The sequence below is a fragment of the Planococcus citri genome, chromosome 3, assembly GCF_950023065.1.
Source record: "Planococcus citri chromosome 3, ihPlaCitr1.1, whole genome shotgun sequence".
NCBI classification, from domain to species: Eukaryota; Metazoa; Arthropoda; class Insecta; order Hemiptera; family Pseudococcidae; genus Planococcus; species Planococcus citri.
In genome coordinates, this window is record NC_088679.1 from 14,097,016 (window position 1) to 14,116,660 (window position 19,645).

Here is a 19,645-nt window from a genome sequence, read left to right on the forward strand (position 1 = left end):
GCCTTTTTTTGGTTGAGTTGACGTGGAATGACCCTTTTATATAATCTTACTCGTATAGACCTAACTCATCAGTCATCAAGTACAAAATATAATTATTTTTTTTTTAAATTTATTAAAAATAAAATCTAAGGAGTTCACAAAATTATTTGTCAAATTCTCAATAAAAAAAGTCAATTTTGGATAAGGTACTTACCTAAACTTTTTTAAAATTCACAAAAATTAATAAAGCTTTAAAATTTCAATTTTAATTTCTCATATTCTTTCTGTAATCAAACAAAAAAGTTCAATCTATTCAAAAAAAAAAAAAAAAAAAATTAAAATTGATTTCGGTCAGTCAAAAATTGAATGGAGTCAATGAATAGAAATTAAACGAATGTAAAAAATGTTTAATTGAATTAATTTAGGAATTAAGTAGCAAAATTAACGAATGAAGATTAAATTAAATTGAGGTTAGGAAGTATTGGGGACAATTTTAGGAGTAGGTAATGTTTTTTTTTTTCCTTGCTTGTAAGATTATTTTACCTGCTACCTAGTTTATATGAGAATACTTAGACTTACCTTCTGGTTGACAAACGACGAAAATTAGGGTTAATAATTTTACTGAAAAAAAAAGTTACAAAAATGAGTCGAAAAGTAAAACTTCTATATTTCAAAAAAGGTCTACCTCGACTAATTAGCCAATTGAATCTCATCTCTTCAGTACCTAATTGATAATTACGTTGAATTGAACTGAGAAAGTTCATCATCGCTGGGCAGGTATTTATTGGGCATTTTTCAATTGGTCATTCAATAAATACCACGTATCCCTGGAAACTATTTTCACAAGTTTCTTATTCATTTTAGGATATTTCTCGTGTATCACGTAGTTAATAGCGTAGTTAATCCATCGATGTATCCCAAAGTCGACACTCACTTGTCTGAAAATGAAAGAAAAAAATTACTCGAATCATAAAATGTGAGAATTAAACGTTCAATTTGCTGATGATTCAAAAAGAACTTACGGATTAACGAATTCAAATCTCGGTATAGTCGATTTATTTTTCTCCATAGAAAAACTCATGGTAGCTGGAGCATCTCCTAAAACAACTGTCAATCTCGCAGGTATGGCGAATAAGTTGAAAGGTTTGATTTGCACGTCGTAAAAATACTGCAAAATGACAAAATACCGAATAAATTATTAATTATTTTTACAAATTTTCGTGCTCAGTGATCGAGTTGTGGTCATAATTATTAATCATACCTACCCTTATTTCGTCAAATCTATATCGTGCCGAAACGTACGCCTCGTCGAAATAGTGAATCGCCCAAGATGTGCCATTGGTGCCCAGTGAGGAGGCTCCCTCGATGTATTTCAGTTTGAAAATCATCGAAGTATAAGGTATCTGAAAATCGAAAAAAGCAGATCTTTCAAATACAGATAACACGATTTGAGTAGGTATCAAGCATCATAATGGCTCATTGTTTGTGGCTATTTATTACATAGGTAGGTGGATAGATAGGCAGGTAGCAGATATATCCTTACCTTATCAATAACTTGAGGTGGATTAGAGGCCCAAATTCTACGTGCAATTTGTTCCAATCGATGTTGGGCGTGATTGATTACCTTATTTATGTAGCTCGTCGCGTTACAAAATACCATCCTTGTTTGGTTAAAAATACCTGCTTAATCTTTTTCATTTATTTCTTACTTATAGTATAACTAAAGACCTACGTATATCAATACGAAGTGATTCAAATGATCTGATTCCTGTGTAGGTATTTTTTCGAGTATTTTATATCGTGTTGGTGATGATTTGGGTGAGGACTGAGGAGAATGTGAATAGAAAAAAACCAAAGTTGGTTCTGGGAAAGGGGAGGGGGTCGCAAAAATTGCCAACTTTTGTTATGAAAATTTCAAACTATACCCACTGAAATTTTACAGTTGTTTTTTTTGCTTTATAGTCGGGGGGCCCGCATAAGGATCACTTGCACCCCCCTGCCGATCCTCCAGGACAACTTTTTTCTTAATGGGGGAGTCCTAAGGAACATTTCCAACCCTTGTCCTAAAAAAAAGTGGCCCTACTTACAAAATGGCGGCCATTTTGATTGACAGGTCAGCCGAAATCGCAGATTTTGCGTTCCAACATAGGACTAGCATGAAATTTTTAAACCGTACAAAGGTAGATCGAAAGAGCAGGCCAAAATTCATCACCTGTCAAAATTTCAAGTGCTAAAGTGCCTTTTTCGATTTTTGGTGAATTTTCAAAAATCAAATTTTGGCCAAAATGTGAGAAAAAATCAAAATTTTACCAAATTAACCTAGAAAGCTGAAATTCGGGATATACTCTATTTTCGACCTGCTAAATCAATTGGAAACTGTTTCAAACCGTTTTGAGCAGTTCTGGAGCCTCCAGCAGATTTTTGAAACTCAAAATTTCCACAAAATTTCATCAAATGGAGTTGGAAAGCCGAAATTAATTCTGCAAACTAATTTCAATAAGCTATGAAGTCGACTGCAGGTAAATTTCGAGTCGTTTTGGAGCCTCCAGCGATTTTTTTGAAAATTACGGGAGCCTCCAGTAGATTTTTGTAACTCGAAATTTCCACAAAATTTCATCAAATGGAGTTGAAAAGCCGAAATTAATTTTGCAAACAAACTTCAAGTCGTTTTGGAGCCTCCAGCGATTTTTTGAAAATTACTGGAACCTCCAGTAGATTTTTGTAACTCGAAATTTCCACAAAATTTCATCAAATGGAGTTGAAAAGCCGAAATTAATTTTGCAAACTAACTTCAAGTCGTTTTGGAGCCTCCAGCGATTTTTTGAAAATTACTGGAACCTCCAGTAGATTTTTGAAACTTTAAATTTCCCCAAAATTTCATAAAATGGGGTTAGCAAGCCACAATGATATAAAGTCGACTGCATGATGGTTTCAAGTGGTTTTGAAGCTTCTAGCTACTTCTTGGAAATTTCTATTCTTCTGAAAACGTCATGAAACCTTTCAAAAAATCACTGGAGGCACCAAAATTACTCAAACCCCCCTGAAGTCGTAAAATTGTAGTGTATAGTTCATTTCAGCTTTCCATCTCCATTTTTATGAAATTTCCCGAAATTAAATTTCAAATTTCAAAAACTTACTGGAGGCTCCAGTAATTTTCAAAAAATCGCTGGAGGCTCCAAAACGAGTTGAAATTTGCCTGCAGTCGACCTCAAAGCATATTGAAATCAGTTTGCAGAATTAATTTCGGCTTTCCAACTCCATTTGATGAAATTTTGTGAGAATTTCGAGTTTCAAAAATCTGCTGGAGACTCCAGAACTGCTCAAAACGGTTTGAAACCGTTTCCAATCGATTTGGCAGGTTTAAACTTTGAAACAGAAAATTGAACTGCTCCGAACGAAGCGAGGGCAGAAGTTTTCGGAAATTTATATAATTCAAGATTTTTCCACTCTTGGAATTTTTAGAACTTTATACTTCATTCATGTAAATTTATCTCCTGCATTTGACGAATTTTTGGAATTTAGTAAATTTTCAAACTTACTGTAATACATTTGTACAGTGTTTTTCATAATTTTTTCAAAATCGTGAAATTTGCCAATTTTTATAGTCAATTTTTCAATTTTTTCAAACAATTTCGAGTAAATAATTCGTCAACATTGTGAAATTCGCCAATTTTTGTTGTCTATTTTTCAATTTGTCATCAAAAGTTATGAAATTTGTTGTTTTTTGTACTTCGTCAATTTTTCAGTTTTTTTTGTTTTTTGTAAGACTTTAGTTGGCATTTTAAGCTGTTCTAAACAATTGGAAATTCTTATCAACTTCGCCAACTTGTACCAAAAAAGACAAATTTGCCAATTTTTCCAAGTTTTCAAATGCCCAGGGGGCATATGCCCCCTTTTGGTTTCATTCCTGATAGAAAATACGATAGGTAGTTTTGGAAGTTTCGATTTTATGACTTTTTTTTGTTTGTTGCCAATTTCAGACCTGCGAATCATGAAAAATATGAGTCCTATGGTATTGAATTGATATTTCCGTCATTCCTAGTCAATTTTTCGACTGCTTGTGAAACAGTATAGATGTTTCAAAAATAACCATTTCAACTTTGATGAGAAATTCGAAGGAACCAGATGATTTGACAAAGTTTCAAATCAATCACTTCGCATAAATAATCAATCGCAAGGAATTATTCATTTACCTACCTTTTTTCACTAGCATGTGGCGGTCCTCCAAAACCCAATTTGGAGTCTTTTTCAACTTCTCCTTTTAGTAACCGTAGCTCGTACATTTTCCCAGACCGAGCTTGATCATCTTGAGATTTGGCCAGAAGTGTATGCAACTCGTAAGGATTCATTCGAGATATAAATCTGCTCAAAGATAAATTCTTCGAATACAATCTGAGTAGAGAATCTTGATTTCGAGAATCATCTTCCATGAAATCAGCCCATCTGTTTCCATTCTCAATTTTTCCAGTCTGATGAGCATTTATGGTGGAGCCAGCTGACAGGAGAAAAATTAACGCTATCTCGACGAACATTTTTTCAATTTATATTTTACTCACTTTACTTTTTGAAAAAGCTTCTTTTACGTACTCGTAAATTATTCGATCATTTTTTTACAATGTGAAAGATAAGATTTCATTTTATCGCAGTAGGATTTTTAAAAGTTATTAATCCATACTTGATCGATGCCTATATCGTATTGTCAATAATAAATTATATTTTTTCGAGTTGTATATCGAGACATTGGATTAAGTAAATCGATATCACGTATATTTGTATTTTGGTATGTGATTAAATTATCAATAGATTAGGTGTATAGGTACATGAAAATATGACAGACAATGTTTTCAAGATTGATAGGTACTTAGGTAGATATATTATTATATTAAAATATGTGTGTACTTCTGGAGATAATAGTTCTTTAATTATTTCCAAATCCTTCAATGAGGAAAAACAGTCAAGGTATATAGACAAATAAATGGGAAAAAGAGAGTATTTCTATCATTAACTTAAACGTCAAATGTCATAAGATTTTTAAATAAAATAATACGAAAAACTTCGTACTTACCAAAATAATTGGAAACTTCCAATTTAATTTTATCGTATTTTTTTTTCATGTTTCGAATTCTCACCCGGTATAAAATTTATTAAGAGGGTAATTTAAAAACTCGTCGACTCGACCAACTACTGACGGATTACCTAATCCGCCATTTATTGAGCATCTTCCAAATGCGCATCCAATAAAAGTTTAGTGTCTCTTGACGCTATCTCAGCCAATTTTTGCTTAGTTTCTGGATAATATTTGTCTATTACGATATCGTTAAGGATATAGTTGATGAACTGATTACTGACAACTTCGACAGTTACGTCTCTGTAAAAAAATTAATTGAATTGTGTACAGTATTCGAATTTTAAGAGAATTCAATAAAAATTAAGAATTGATATTGCAATGCAAATAAATTTACGGTAGAACGTATTCGTATCGTTGAATGGTGAATTTATTGTCTTCGACAGCAACTGGCATATAGACCCGAGAATTCTCCACAATGACGGTTATACTTTTATGAATTGTGAATAAATTCATCGGTTTAATTTGTACATCGTAATAATACTGAAAAAAAACAACAAAATGAATGTACAATTAATATGTATGTACAATTAAGTAATAGTCAGGTCTCAATTGCATATCCGCTCGCTATTCGTGCTAAAAGCAATTTTATGATTGATTCTTGTTCTACACACTAAAGCGAATAAATTTAGCTTGTATACTTGGTATACCTATTATTCCCCCTCTCCCTTTTCCGAGGGTCCACCCCCAACATTTGAAATTCGAGTATCTCCTAATCTATGGGTTGTACAAAAAAAATTATGCAACAAAAATTGTTCCTTGACATCAGATCATTAATTTGAGTACATCAAAATTTGTTTTGGAGCAACCCTTCCCCGTCAAATTTTGTAAATACCCCTCCAGAAAACATCAATATATTACGTTTTTCACATTTTTAATGAAAAGTTTCAAAATTGAAGAAAAATCTGTAATATCTAACAAAAATTGTTCAGAATTGAATTTCTTTTCCAACTAATTATATTACAACCATTTCCACCCCCCCCCCCCGCCACCATGGTGAAAGTTGTTTTGGGTTGAAATTTGCTTGGTATGCGGGTCTGGGTACCATCGAGAGACTTACGCGTGGAAAGTTTTGGACCCCCAGACCCCTCCCTTTTTGAGAAACCTTCCCTTTTCTGAAATTACAGTAAAAATAATAAAATGAGAATTTTGAGAAAAGTAACCAGGTTCGCAGGTTCGCAACTTGAGAACTTGAAATTACTGTTGCTGTGTTCGCATGTTCGTAACTTGGACTTGTAAAAATTTTTTGACTTGCAACAATTTTTACTTGCCAATTTGCAAACCTGCGAGCGCTTCATATACTGGTTCGCAGGTTTGCAACTTGCGAACCTACGAATACTACCATGCCTTGTTCTCAGGTTCGTAACTTGCGAACTTAAAATTACACTGTTGCTGTGTTCGCATTATCGTACTTTGGACTTGTGAAAATTTGCGCTCTCCAATTTGCAAACATGCGAACGCTTCGTAACTGGTTCGCAGGTTTGCAAGTTACGAACCTGCAAACAAGGTATAATAGTATTCGTATGTTCACAAGTTGCAAACCTGCGAACCAGTATATGAAGCGTTCGTAGGTTCGCAAATTGGCCATTAAAAATTTTTACTTCGTAACTTGGTGCCAATTTGCGAACCTGCAAACGCTTCATATACTGGTTCGCAGGTTCGCAACTTGCGAACCTACGAATACTACATACCTTGTTCGCAGGTTCGTAACTTGCGAACTTGAAATTACACCGTTGCTGTGTTCGCATTATTGTACTTTGGTACTGTAAAAATTTTCACTCGCCAAGTTGCAAACCTGCGAACCCTTCATATACAGGTTCGCAGGTTCGCAACTTGCGAACTTGAAATTACTGTTGCTGTGTTCGCATGTTCGTAACTTGGACTTGTAAAAATTTTTTGACTTGCAACAATTTTTACTTGCCAATTTGCAAACCTGCGAGCGCTTCATATACCGGTTCGCAGGTTTGCAACTTGCGAACCTACGAATACTACCATGCCTTGTTCTCAGGTTCGTAACTTGCGAACTTAAAATTACACTGTTGCTGTGTTCGCATTATCGTACTTTGGACTTGTAAAAATTTGCGCTCGCCAATTTGCAAACATGCGAACGCTTCGTGACTGGTTCGCAGGTTTGCAAGTTACGAACCTGCGAACAAGATATGGTAGTATTTGTATGTTCACAAGTTGCAAACCTGCGAACCAGTAATATGAAGCGTTCGCAGGTTCGCAAATTGGCCAGTAAAAATTTTTACTTCGTAACTTGGTGCCAATTTGCGAACCTGCGAACGCTTCATATTACTGCTTCGCAGGTTTGCAACTTGTGAACATACAAATACTACCATACCTTGTTCGCAGGTTCGTAACTTGCGAACTTGAAATTACACCGTTGCTGTGTTCGCATTATTGTACTTTGGTACTGTAAAAATTTTCACTCGCCAAGTTGCAAACCTGCGAACCCTTCATATACAGGTTCGCAGGTTCGCAACTTGCGAACTTGAAATTACTGTTGCTGTGTTCGCATGTTCGTAACTTGGACTTGTAAAAATTTTTTGACTTGCAACAATTTTTACTTGCCAATTTGCAAACCTGCGAGCGCTTCATATACCGGTTCGCAGGTTTGCAACTTGCGAACCTACGAATACTACCATGCCTTGTTCTCAGGTTCGTAACTTGCGAACTTAAAATTACACTGTTGCTGTGTTCGCATTATCGTACTTTGGACTTGTAAAAATTTGCGCTCGCCAATTTGCAAACATGCGAACGCTTCGTGACTGGTTCGCAGGTTTGCAAGTTACGAACCTGCGAACAAGATATGGTAGTATTTGTATGTTCACAAGTTGCAAACCTGCGAACCAGTAATATGAAGCGTTCGCAGGTTCGCAAATTGGCCAGTAAAAATTTTTACTTCGTAACTTGGTGCCAATTTGCGAACCTGCGAACGCTTCATATTACTGCTTCGCAGGTTTGCAACTTGTGAACATACAAATACTACCATACCTTGTTCGCAGGTTCGTAACTTGCGAACTTGAAATTACACCGTTGCTGTGTTCGCATTATTGTACTTTGGTACTGTAAAAATTTTCACTCGCCAAGTTGCAAACCTGCGAACCCTTCATATACAGGTTCGCAGGTTCGCAACTTGCGAACTTGAAATTACTGTTGCTGTGTTCGCATGTTCGTAACTTGGACTTGTAAAAATTTTTTGACTTGCAACAATTTTTACTTGCCAATTTGCAAACCTGCGAGCGCTTCATATACCGGTTCGCAGGTTTGCAACTTGCGAACCTACGAATACTACCATGCCTTGTTCTCAGGTTCGTAACTTGCGAACTTAAAATTACACTGTTGCTGTGTTCGCATTATCGTACTTTGGACTTGTAAAAATTTGCGCTCGCCAATTTGCAAACATGCGAACGCTTCGTGACTGGTTCGCAGGTTTGCAAGTTACGAACCTGCGAACAAGATATGGTAGTATTTGTATGTTCACAAGTTGCAAACCTGCGAACCAGTAATATGAAGCGTTCGCAGGTTCGCAAATTGGCCAGTAAAAATTTTTACTTCGTAACTTGGTGCCAATTTGCGAACCTGCGAACGCTTCATATTACTGCTTCGCAGGTTTGCAACTTGTGAACATACAAATACTACCATACCTTGTTCGCAGGTTCGTAACTTGCGAACTTGAAATTACACCGTTGCTGTGTTCGCATTATTGTACTTTGGTACTGTAAAAATTTTCACTCGCCAAGTTGCAAACCTGCGAACCCTTCATATACAGGTTCGCAGGTTCGCAACTTGCGAACTTGAAATTACTGTTGCTGTGTTCGCATGTTCGTAACTTGGACTTGTAAAAATTTTTTGACTTGCAACAATTTTTACTTGCCAATTTGCAAACCTGCGAGCGCTTCATATACCGGTTCGCAGGTTTGCAACTTGCGAACCTACGAATACTACCATGCCTTGTTCTCAGGTTCGTAACTTGCGAACTTAAAATTACACTGTTGCTGTGTTCGCATTATCGTACTTTGGACTTGTAAAAATTTGCGCTCGCCAATTTGCAAACATGCGAACGCTTCGTGACTGGTTCGCAGGTTTGCAAGTTACGAACCTGCGAACAAGATATGGTAGTATTTGTATGTTCACAAGTTGCAAACCTGCGAACCAGTAATATGAAGCGTTCGCAGGTTCGCAAATTGGCCAGTAAAAATTTTTACTTCGTAACTTGGTGCCAATTTGCGAACCTGCAAACGCTTCATATACTGGTTCGCAGGTTCGCAACTTGCGAACCTACGAATACTACATACCTTGTTCGCAGGTTCGTAACTTGCGAACTTGAAATTACACCGTTGCTGTGTTCGCATTATTGTACTTTGGTACTGTAAAAATTTTCACTCGCCAAGTTGCAAACCTGCGAACCCTTCATATACAGGTTCGCAGGTTCGCAACTTGCGAACTTGAAATTACTGTTGCTGTGTTCGCATGTTCGTAACTTGGACTTGTAAAAATTTTTTGACTTGCAACAATTTTTACTTGCCAATTTGCAAACCTGCGAGCGCTTCATATACCGGTTCGCAGGTTTGCAACTTGCGAACCTACGAATACTACCATGCCTTGTTCTCAGGTTCGTAACTTGCGAACTTAAAATTACACTGTTGCTGTGTTCGCATTATCGTACTTTGGACTTGTAAAAATTTGCGCTCGCCAATTTGCAAACATGCGAACGCTTCGTGACTGGTTCGCAGGTTTGCAAGTTACGAACCTGCGAACAAGATATGGTAGTATTTGTATGTTCACAAGTTGCAAACCTGCGAACCAGTAATATGAAGCGTTCGCAGGTTCGCAAATTGGCCAGTAAAAATTTTTACTTCGTAACTTGGTGCCAATTTGCGAACCTGCGAACGCTTCATATTACTGCTTCGCAGGTTTGCAACTTGTGAACATACAAATACTACCATACCTTGTTCGCAGGTTCGTAACTTGCGAACTTGAAATTACACCGTTGCTGTGTTCGCATTATTGTACTTTGGTACTGTAAAAATTTTCACTCGCCAAGTTGCAAACCTGCGAACCCTTCATATACAGGTTCGCAGGTTCGCAACTTGCGAACTTGAAATTACTGTTGCTGTGTTCGCATGTTCGTAACTTGGACTTGTAAAAATTTTTTGACTTGCAACAATTTTTACTTGCCAATTTGCAAACCTGCGAGCGCTTCATATACCGGTTCGCAGGTTTGCAACTTGCGAACCTACGAATACTACCATGCCTTGTTCTCAGGTTCGTAACTTGCGAACTTAAAATTACACTGTTGCTGTGTTCGCATTATCGTACTTTGGACTTGTAAAAATTTGCGCTCGCCAATTTGCAAACATGCGAACGCTTCGTGACTGGTTCGCAGGTTTGCAAGTTACGAACCTGCGAACAAGATATGGTAGTATTTGTATGTTCACAAGTTGCAAACCTGCGAACCAGTAATATGAAGCGTTCGCAGGTTCGCAAATTGGCCAGTAAAAATTTTTACTTCGTAACTTGGTGCCAATTTGCGAACCTGCGAACGCTTCATATTACTGCTTCGCAGGTTTGCAACTTGTGAACATACAAATACTACCATACCTTGTTCGCAGGTTCGTAACTTGCGAACTTGAAATTACACCGTTGCTGTGTTCGCATTATTGTACTTTGGTACTGTAAAAATTTTCACTCGCCAAGTTGCAAACCTGCGAACCCTTCATATACAGGTTCGCAGGTTCGCAACTTGCGAACTTGAAATTACTGTTGCTGTGTTCGCATGTTCGTAACTTGGACTTGTAAAAATTTTTTGACTTGCAACAATTTTTACTTGCCAATTTGCAAACCTGCGAGCGCTTCATATACCGGTTCGCAGGTTTGCAACTTGCGAACCTACGAATACTACCATGCCTTGTTCTCAGGTTCGTAACTTGCGAACTTAAAATTACACTGTTGCTGTGTTCGCATTATCGTACTTTGGACTTGTAAAAATTTGCGCTCGCCAATTTGCAAACATGCGAACGCTTCGTGACTGGTTCGCAGGTTTGCAAGTTACGAACCTGCGAACAAGATATGGTAGTATTTGTATGTTCACAAGTTGCAAACCTGCGAACCAGTAATATGAAGCGTTCGCAGGTTCGCAAATTGGCCAGTAAAAATTTTTACTTCGTAACTTGGTGCCAATTTGCGAACCTGCGAACGCTTCATATTACTGCTTCGCAGGTTTGCAACTTGTGAACATACAAATACTACCATACCTTGTTCGCAGGTTCGTAACTTGCGAACTTGAAATTACACCGTTGCTGTGTTCGCATTATCGTTCTTTGGACTTGTAAACATTTTTACTTGCCAGTTAAACTATTTTTAATTTATTTATTTCTTTATTAAATTTTTTTTTATTAATTAATTTAATAAATCTAATTCCTAATTTTTTTTATATTTCTACTAATATTATTTTTACTTTAAATTTTTCTTTTTGATTTATTAATAATTTTTTTATTTTTAATTTAAATAATAACATAAATATTTTTTTTATAAATTTAACTCCTAAAAATACTCCTTACACAATTTTTGGAAAAAAGCAAGACATCAATAATTTTAGAAAAGGGACGTTTTTTGGTAGATTTTTGGCAAAAAAGCGAGACTTGCGAAAAATTTTTGAATAAAAAAAATCAAAAACTAGAACTCTTGGTAATTTTGCTAAAGATGAAAAATGTTTGCCAAAAAGCAAGAATCTGACAATTTATTTTTGTAAAACATTTTTGTCAAAAAAACGAGTTCATTTTGTGACATGGTAAAAAATTACTTTTTTGTAATTTTGGAAAATTTCTGCTAAAAAAAACAGGTTGTACAAAAAAAAAGTGTGCTGAATCAGGACAAACGTCGTCGTGTTTTAAACAAAATCCTGTTTTAATCGTTTTTTTTTATTTAAAATTTTTTTCGGGGCCTTTTTTGGTTTTTTTCATGGTGTTTCTACGTTCTCGAGAAAACTTCAAATCTGACCATTTCATTTTTCTTTTGAAAAAAACTGTTTTGAAAAATTTTTGGCAAAAATATCTTTAGTCAATTCGTAGGTTCTCAAGTTGCGACACTACGAACTAGTAGGTATATGAAGCGTTCGCAGGTTCGCAAATTGGCACCAAGTTACAAAGTAAAAATTTTTACTGGCCAATTTGCGTACCTGCGAACGCTTCATATACTGGTTCGATGGTGTCGTTTTCGCATGATTCGATACCGCTGAGTATGAATATGACGTCAGATTTTCTGCTACATTCATCTAACCCCCTCCAGAGTTCCCAGACCCCCACCACAAGTTTTACCATTTTTGAAAAGAATTACCTACTTTGGTGATTGGTGATATTGGTATCGTTTTCATATGATTCGAACCCCCTGAGCACAAATATTGCGTCAGATTTTGTTTTACACTCATACAGCCCCTCCAGAGCCTCAGTCCCCCCTCAATTTTCACTTTTCTTTTCTTGAAATACGGCTACTTTTATAATGAGGGTCAAAAATGGCAAAATACATCCAATAATTGTGTTTAAGGAATTGTGCCTACCACTTGAAAATTTTCAGCGTGGTTTTTTCAATTTTTTAGTATGTTGTAGACATTCATAAGTGGTATTCTCATCCCATGAAAATTTTCAACCCCTCCCATCATACATATTTACCCCTCAAATGGCGTTTTTTATGCATTTTAATAATAAAAATTGGTAGGCACAATTCTTTAAACACAATTATTGGATGTATTTTTGACCCCTATTGTAAAAGTAGCCGTATTTCAAGAAAAGTGAAAATTGAGGGGGGCTGAGGCTCTGGAGGGGCTGTATGAGTGTAAAACAAAATCTGACGCAATATTTGTGCTCAGGGGGTTCAAATCATATGAAAACGATACCAATATCACCAATCACCAAAGTAGGTAAATCTTTTCAAAAATGGTAAAATTTGTGGTGGGGGTCTGGGAACTTTGGAGGGGGTTAGATGAATGTAACAGAAAATCTGACGTTATATTCATACTCAGCGGTATCGAATCATGCGAAAACGACACCCTACTCCTTAATGGTTACTTTTTTCAAAATTCTCATTTTATTATTTTTACTGGGGAAGGTTTCTCAAAAAGGGAGGGGTCTGGGGGTCCAAAACTTTCCACGCGTAAGTCTCTCGATGGTACCCAGACCCACATACCAAGCAAATTTCAACCCAAAACAACTTGCTTTGGATTTTTCCCCTTGTTGTCTGGTATTTGTAACCGGGGGAGGTGGGTTCACCATGGTGGCGGGGGGGGGGGGGTGGAAATGGTTGTAATATAATTAGTTGGAAAAGAAATACAATTCTGAACAATTTTTGTTAGATATTACAGATTTTTCTTCAATTTTGAAACTTTTCATTAAAAATGTGAAAAACGTAATATATTGATGTTTTCTGGAGGGGTATTTACAAAATTTGAGGGGGAAGGGTTGCTCCAAAACAAATTTTGATGAACTCAAATTAAAGATCTGATGTCAAGGAACAATTTTTGTTCTATAATTTTTTTTGTACAACCCATAGATTAGGAGATACTCGAATTTCAAATGTTGCTGGGTGGACCCTCGGAAAAGGGGGAGGGGGAATAATAGGCATACAAGCTAAATTTATTCGCTTTAGTGTGTAGAACAAGAATCAATCATAAAATTGCTTTTAGCACGAATAGCGAGCGGGAGCTTTTTTTTTTGTCAAATTGAGACCTGACTATTTAACTAGTTTTTTTTTTTTTTTTTTTTAAATAATTATTATTACCTTAATTTCGTCGAATTTAAAATCAGTGTAACAGTAAAGTGCTGTAAAATAGTGAAGTCCCATCGATGTACCTCGTTTACTTATAGTAGAAGCTCCTTCGATGTATTTCAAGTTGAACGAAATTGGAGTATTTGGAATCTTTGAAAATTAAAATCAATCTGTAGTGTAAGTTGATTGAAGCTTCAATCATCAGATATGTAGGTATACCAAGTTTCTGACCACGAAATTCTTATTTTTAATACCTATCTTCTTACCTTGTAAATAACATAGGGTGGATTATTTACATAAATTCGTCCATTTTGTTTCAATTTCTGTTGAACGTGATTGATTACTTTGTTGATGTAAATTGTCATGTTTCCAAACATAATCCTGAGATATGAAAAAAAAATTATATTTTAAGTTCCTATTTTCTTTTGAATATGTAATCGAGTAGATGAAGACTTTTTAAATAATTAGTTTACCTTTTCGGATCACTTGGTGGATTTCCTCCGAAACCTACTTCAGGATTCATCTCCCTTTTTTCTAAATATTCGACATCTTCTCGAATATTTCTCCTCACCAAATCTTTCAAATCTCCAAATCCATCGAGGTATTTTTCAGCTTCTTTTAGAACATCTTGAGATGCAAATTCGTCCACTGATTGGTCATCTAGTGTTACTGGTTTGCTTTTTTCTTCGTCAATTTTTTGCGTTTTCAAAATGGTAGATTTTTCTTGCTCTTCGTTTATTTTCAGATTCGTCTCTTTTTCTCGATTATTTTCTGACTCTGATTCTAAATCATTTGAATTTACTTCGTTCGTTGCGTCAATTTTATTTTCCAATGACTTGAAATATTGCCCGAAAAGTTTTTCAACTCGGTTTACCCCCTTTTCACGACCAATTTCTGCTCCCGTTTCATAATCTAGTTCACCATCGCGTATCAGAGACTTCGTAGGCCCACGACGACCATCAATTAACACGCAACATAATAAAATTATTACACATTTAGCCAACATTTTGAAAATATTTTTTCCTCTTTTCCTCTGGGTATGAAAACGGAGCGGATTTAGTTCACTAAATGAGCCTGTTTTGGAAGTACCTATATAGGTTTAGGTAGGTACATGTATTTTTTTTAAAAAGCTGTATAATCTTTGAATTGCTCTCGTAATTTTATAGATAAGGTTACACTGCATCGACGAAGTGTGTACGAGTGTTATTGATGTCTGCTTTAAAATTGGAAAATTTTACGTCTCCCCCTTTCTCCTCTTTCACCCGCCATGTCGTATGTGGACAGCTTCAATAAATTCATCGAGTGGAGTAGTTGACGTTATTGGCTGCGAGGTGTCAAAAAATCGTATTAATTAGGTGCATTATCCTCGTCGAAGATAATTTTATTAAAATAGAGTCTAGGGGTTTGATATGGAACTGCCTGATGTAATTTTACATTTATTTTTACGGATCGAGTTGTTCAATTTTTGAAATTTTTTAAAAATTTGTTTAATAATGATGTCATTTTTGGAGTAGGTGGGTATAATGGTTAAAAATAAACTTTTAATCATTTTTTTCCATCAAAAAGTGAAGTTTCGTTTTTTACAAGAGCTCGAATAAATGTTTCAATTGACGAAGCAATCTCAAGAGTCACGATTTTTCTTCCAGATGGCGTCGTTTTTCAAGAATTAATTCGAGTAAATATCCGAATTGACAAAACCGTTTTAACTGTTATCATTCTGCTTCTAGTTAACGTTGTTTTGCAAACACTTGCTTGAATAAATAAATAAGAATCGAAAAACATAATTAAACCTTGTCAAAATGATGATGGGTCACTCCATTCCAAATCAGCCAAAATTTGCACGAGGGTTCGTCGACTTTTTTTTCATATTTTGCTCGTTCAAATGATGAGAAATGGCGCAAAACTGAGGTCTCTACGACTTTTTATGCGGCAGGAGCATTTAGAAATTTTTAAAATTTCAAATGCTGGTCGATGTGGTTCTAATCAACTTTGCTGTTTAAATTTTTTTTTTCATTTTGATTTTTATTCCAAGGGCATAAATCGCTCATGGTGTCAAAATCAGTGTTGCAATTTTTCGGTGTAAAAAATCAATTTAAAAGCTTACAATTGAAATAAAAATATGAAGATGCGAATTGAAAATTCTGAAAAAATGCTCAAAAATGGCCATTTTTATGTGGAACAACATATCAAAAAATTGCCATGATTTTTTTTTTGATATTTTCGAGAAAATAATTTTTAAAAATGTTGAGTAAATGCAAAATTGATGTAAAAAATTTCAAAAAAAAAGTTTCCCTGTAATTTCGAAGTAATTTATCATTTTTTAAATGAATAGAATTTCTCTCGTCTTGCTTTAAAAAAATGTGTTTTTTAAACATAATTTTGGCATAATTACATTTGATGAAGAATAAAATAATTCCGACGCCAAAAATTTGAAAAAATTTATAAAAATTTCATCTTTAACGTTTGATAAAATTTCAAATTCCATTACTCGGATACTTAGATGAATTTTTTGCAATTTTCAAAACATTTTTCGGCGATAATAAATGGTATTGAAAAAAAATGACGTTCGATTTTTTTTTTCCATTTGACTCGAAAATTCTCAAGTTGGAATATTAAAAGTTAAACATCATAATTTTTTAAGTTCGTCTTTCACTTTTTCTTTGGTAAAAGAAGGGAGTAGGGGATTCAATGAAAAGATGTGGGTGAACCTCGAAAGACTGCAGGGAAAGTTTTAGATTCCTGACTTGAACCATCACTTTTCTACCAGAGTTTAAAATTTCAAAATTTACGTACGATTTTTTTCAAGTTTTTAAAACTCTAATAAAATGACATGAATTAGACGACATTTCCTCCAAGTTTTTAAGAATCAGACGTAAATAAGTAGGTGTCTAAAAATTTGCAACTGTCAAAACCTGACTCGAAATTCTAGGAATTTATTAATTTTACTTTCCAATAAATTTTTAAGAGCGTTACCTACATAATGTGATGTAATGTATTCGTTGAAATTTTTTTATACCAGGGAAGCACTCGAGGTGTCCACCTCCAATTTGAAAGAGATCGCGATTTTTGGAAATAGCACGATCCCTAAAATCTACATGAGCGGAATTTCAGCTGCCTAAATTGTTTTTTTTTTTTTTAAATCGAAAATTTGCCTTTTTTCGGCGATTCATGTTTTACACTTGCGCTATTGAGTTGAAAAGAAGAAAATTAGTCCTGAAACGGAACCTCCCTGAATCGAATTCTATATAATTTTTAGTCATTCTAAACCCTTCAGCTCGATTTTCAATTTATCCGGAATTTTTGAATTTCTCCAGAAAGCGAGGAAAATTGATTTGAGCAGTTGAAAATCGAGTTGTGGCTTCTGGATGAATATAAAATCATGCTGGATATTCTAGAATGGCTGGAAATGATGGAATTCGGTTCAAATAAGTTGATTTTAGTTTCAAGATACTTTTCATCATTTTTACTGAATAAAATGTGGGTATAATTATATTTTATTTTTAAATGCATATTTTTAACAAAAATAGTCAATTTTGACTATTCAAAACATTACCAAAAATTGGAAAGTCAATTTGGACAGCTGAAATCCGGGATATGGAAGGGGAAGGGGAGGGGGGGGTGAGTTCAGACCACGCCCTTCCCAAAAATCGTGGTTTCATTCAAACCGTGGACGTGCATTTTGAGGGGAAATTTCTTTGAAAAACTGAATTAATCAACGAATGATTAGGGGGAAAAAATGGAATCAGTATTTGTAACGGTGTGATCTATCATGATCTAGATACGTGAATATAATCATAATTAATGCCAAGAGGGGATGATGGAAATTACTCCTAAGGGGGTGAATAATTTTGCTTGTTCGGATAGCTCACATACCTATCTAAATCACTCAAGACGACACACTTCATCTCACAATTGGACTCTCTTACTTAATCACTCACACTGACCAAGGAAAAGAATCAAATAATTGTACATAATTTATTGCAATTAATAATAATACAACATTATTGGTACAATTATTCAGAGGACTTAAGCCAGTTGCGCCTATGCCAGGTGGCTCACCGGTCATAGAAGTACTTTTTTAAGGTACTCCTTATGGTAGGTAACTCAAAGGCAAACACAATAAATTGTGTTTCCTACACATTCACGTGGAAGAACGTAAGGAAATTCAATGGTTCTCGGGGCCATTGAAAGACGTAAGATTGACCATAGTTACGACGGATTAGGTAATTACAATCAATTTTAGGAGGATTAAAGGGATCGATTAATAAATAATTTCAACAACTGTTCACATTTACTGTCTCTCCTGCGGTCCCCCAATAAATAAGACCTTTTTTTCGTAGGATTGACTTACCTCAATGTCCGGAATCACTGGGTAGTTTCGTGCAAAATTTAGAAAAATACCTCCTCATCATCGCGATCAAACATACTTACATGATGAGGAGTGAATAAATTAAGAAATAAATAGAATTTACCATCAAAGATGGTTCAATAAATAATTAAAGAAAGGGAGGTATCAAACCCCAAGAATCACTCAAAGACATTGCCACACGGCTGGCCACTCCGCGAACAAGTGAAGATCGAGCTCAGACGATCCTCGGATCTAACCTCAGATCATCATAAGCGTAGTTCACACGTTACTCACTAGAGGGAGCACCCTCTCGGGGTGTATACCATAATCCTCACATACGTGACGAGTACAATATAGACCTCCTCAAGGACGTATTCCAATAATACCCCCTGAGGCGGTCAGGCCATAACTGCTCCTTACATATTCCACCATGTTAAATTTTAATTACCCAAATTTCATTTTCAAAATTGGCAAATTTCCATAGTTAAGTATACTTAATGCATTGAATTCTCCATGTCGTTGTTCAGATCTTGGAAAATTTGAGGCTGCATTTAAAAATACACTACAGGGTCTATTTCAGGGATTGAATTTCATTTTTAGAAGGCAAAGTGCTCACAAACAAGGAGGAAGTGAAGGAAAGATGGTGAGAATACTGTGAAAAACTAATGGCAGATGACTCTCACAGCAGAGGTGACCAAGGCGAATCAGAGCCAAATCGCGAATTGGAACCTGCCATACTACGAGCGGAAGTCGAAGCAGCCTTTAAAAAGCTGAAAAAAGGCAAATCGGCGGGGGCAGATGGAATTGTGGCTGAAATGATAACAGCAGCAGAAGAGGAAAGCATAACAGTGCTGCACAGAATCTGCAACAAGGCCTGGGAAGAAGAAAATGGCCCAAAGACTGGACTACATCTGTGTATGTACCTCTGTACAAGAAAGGATCAAAGATGGAGTGCTCAAACTACAGAACTATATCACTGATATCACACACAAGCAAGGTACTACTGGCAATCATACACGAGCACATTAAAGCGTACATCCTGCCACAAATACCACCAGAACAGACGGGTTTTGTGCCAGGAAGAGGCACAAGAGAACAAATCCTAAATGTACGCCAAGTGATTGAAAAGGCAAGAGAATTCAACAAGCTAGTGTATGTATGCTTCATTGACTACTAGAAGGCATTTGACAATGTGAAGTGAAAGATCCTCTGGCAAAACCTCAAAAAGCTTGGAGTACCAGAGCACCTTGTCAGTCTTATGGAGGGTCTGTATGAGGACAATGTGGCACAGGTGAGAGTTGAAGGAGAGCTCACCAATCATTTCCATATAGCAAAGGGAGTGAGACAAGGATGTATACTGAGCCCAATCCTCTTCAATGCATATGGAGAATGGGTAATGAGAACTGCCCTAGAGGATTGGGAAAAGG

At 35.8% G+C, this 19,645-nt stretch overlaps 1 protein-coding gene across 3 annotated transcripts; it reads right to left on the minus strand.

Moving 5' to 3' along the window:
- Positions 1–8: 8 nt before the first annotated feature.
- LOC135840217 (uncharacterized) lies at positions 9–15,990 on the minus strand. Of its 3 annotated transcripts, XM_065356627.1 has the most exons (10): positions 14,344–15,990; positions 14,137–14,251; positions 13,883–14,020; positions 5,442–5,587; positions 4,177–5,347; positions 1,523–1,640; positions 1,245–1,382; positions 1,002–1,147; positions 704–917; positions 9–600 (listed from the first exon to the last, which is right to left on the minus strand). In XM_065356627.1, the coding sequence occupies exons 1-5, from the start codon at positions 14,874–14,876 to the stop codon at positions 5,188–5,190; spliced, it is 1,092 nt and encodes a 363-aa protein (XP_065212699.1). In that variant the 5' UTR covers positions 14,877–15,990; the 3' UTR covers positions 9–600; positions 704–917; positions 1,002–1,147; positions 1,245–1,382; positions 1,523–1,640; positions 4,177–5,187. The 3 variants fall into 3 exon arrangements, with proteins under 3 accessions (XP_065212699.1, XP_065212698.1, XP_065212700.1); XM_065356626.1 differs by lacking the exon at positions 9–600 and having other exon boundaries at positions 627–917; XM_065356628.1 differs by lacking the exon at positions 9–600 and having other exon boundaries at positions 627–917; positions 1,523–1,659.
- Between the last annotated feature and the right edge of the window lie 3,655 nt (positions 15,991–19,645).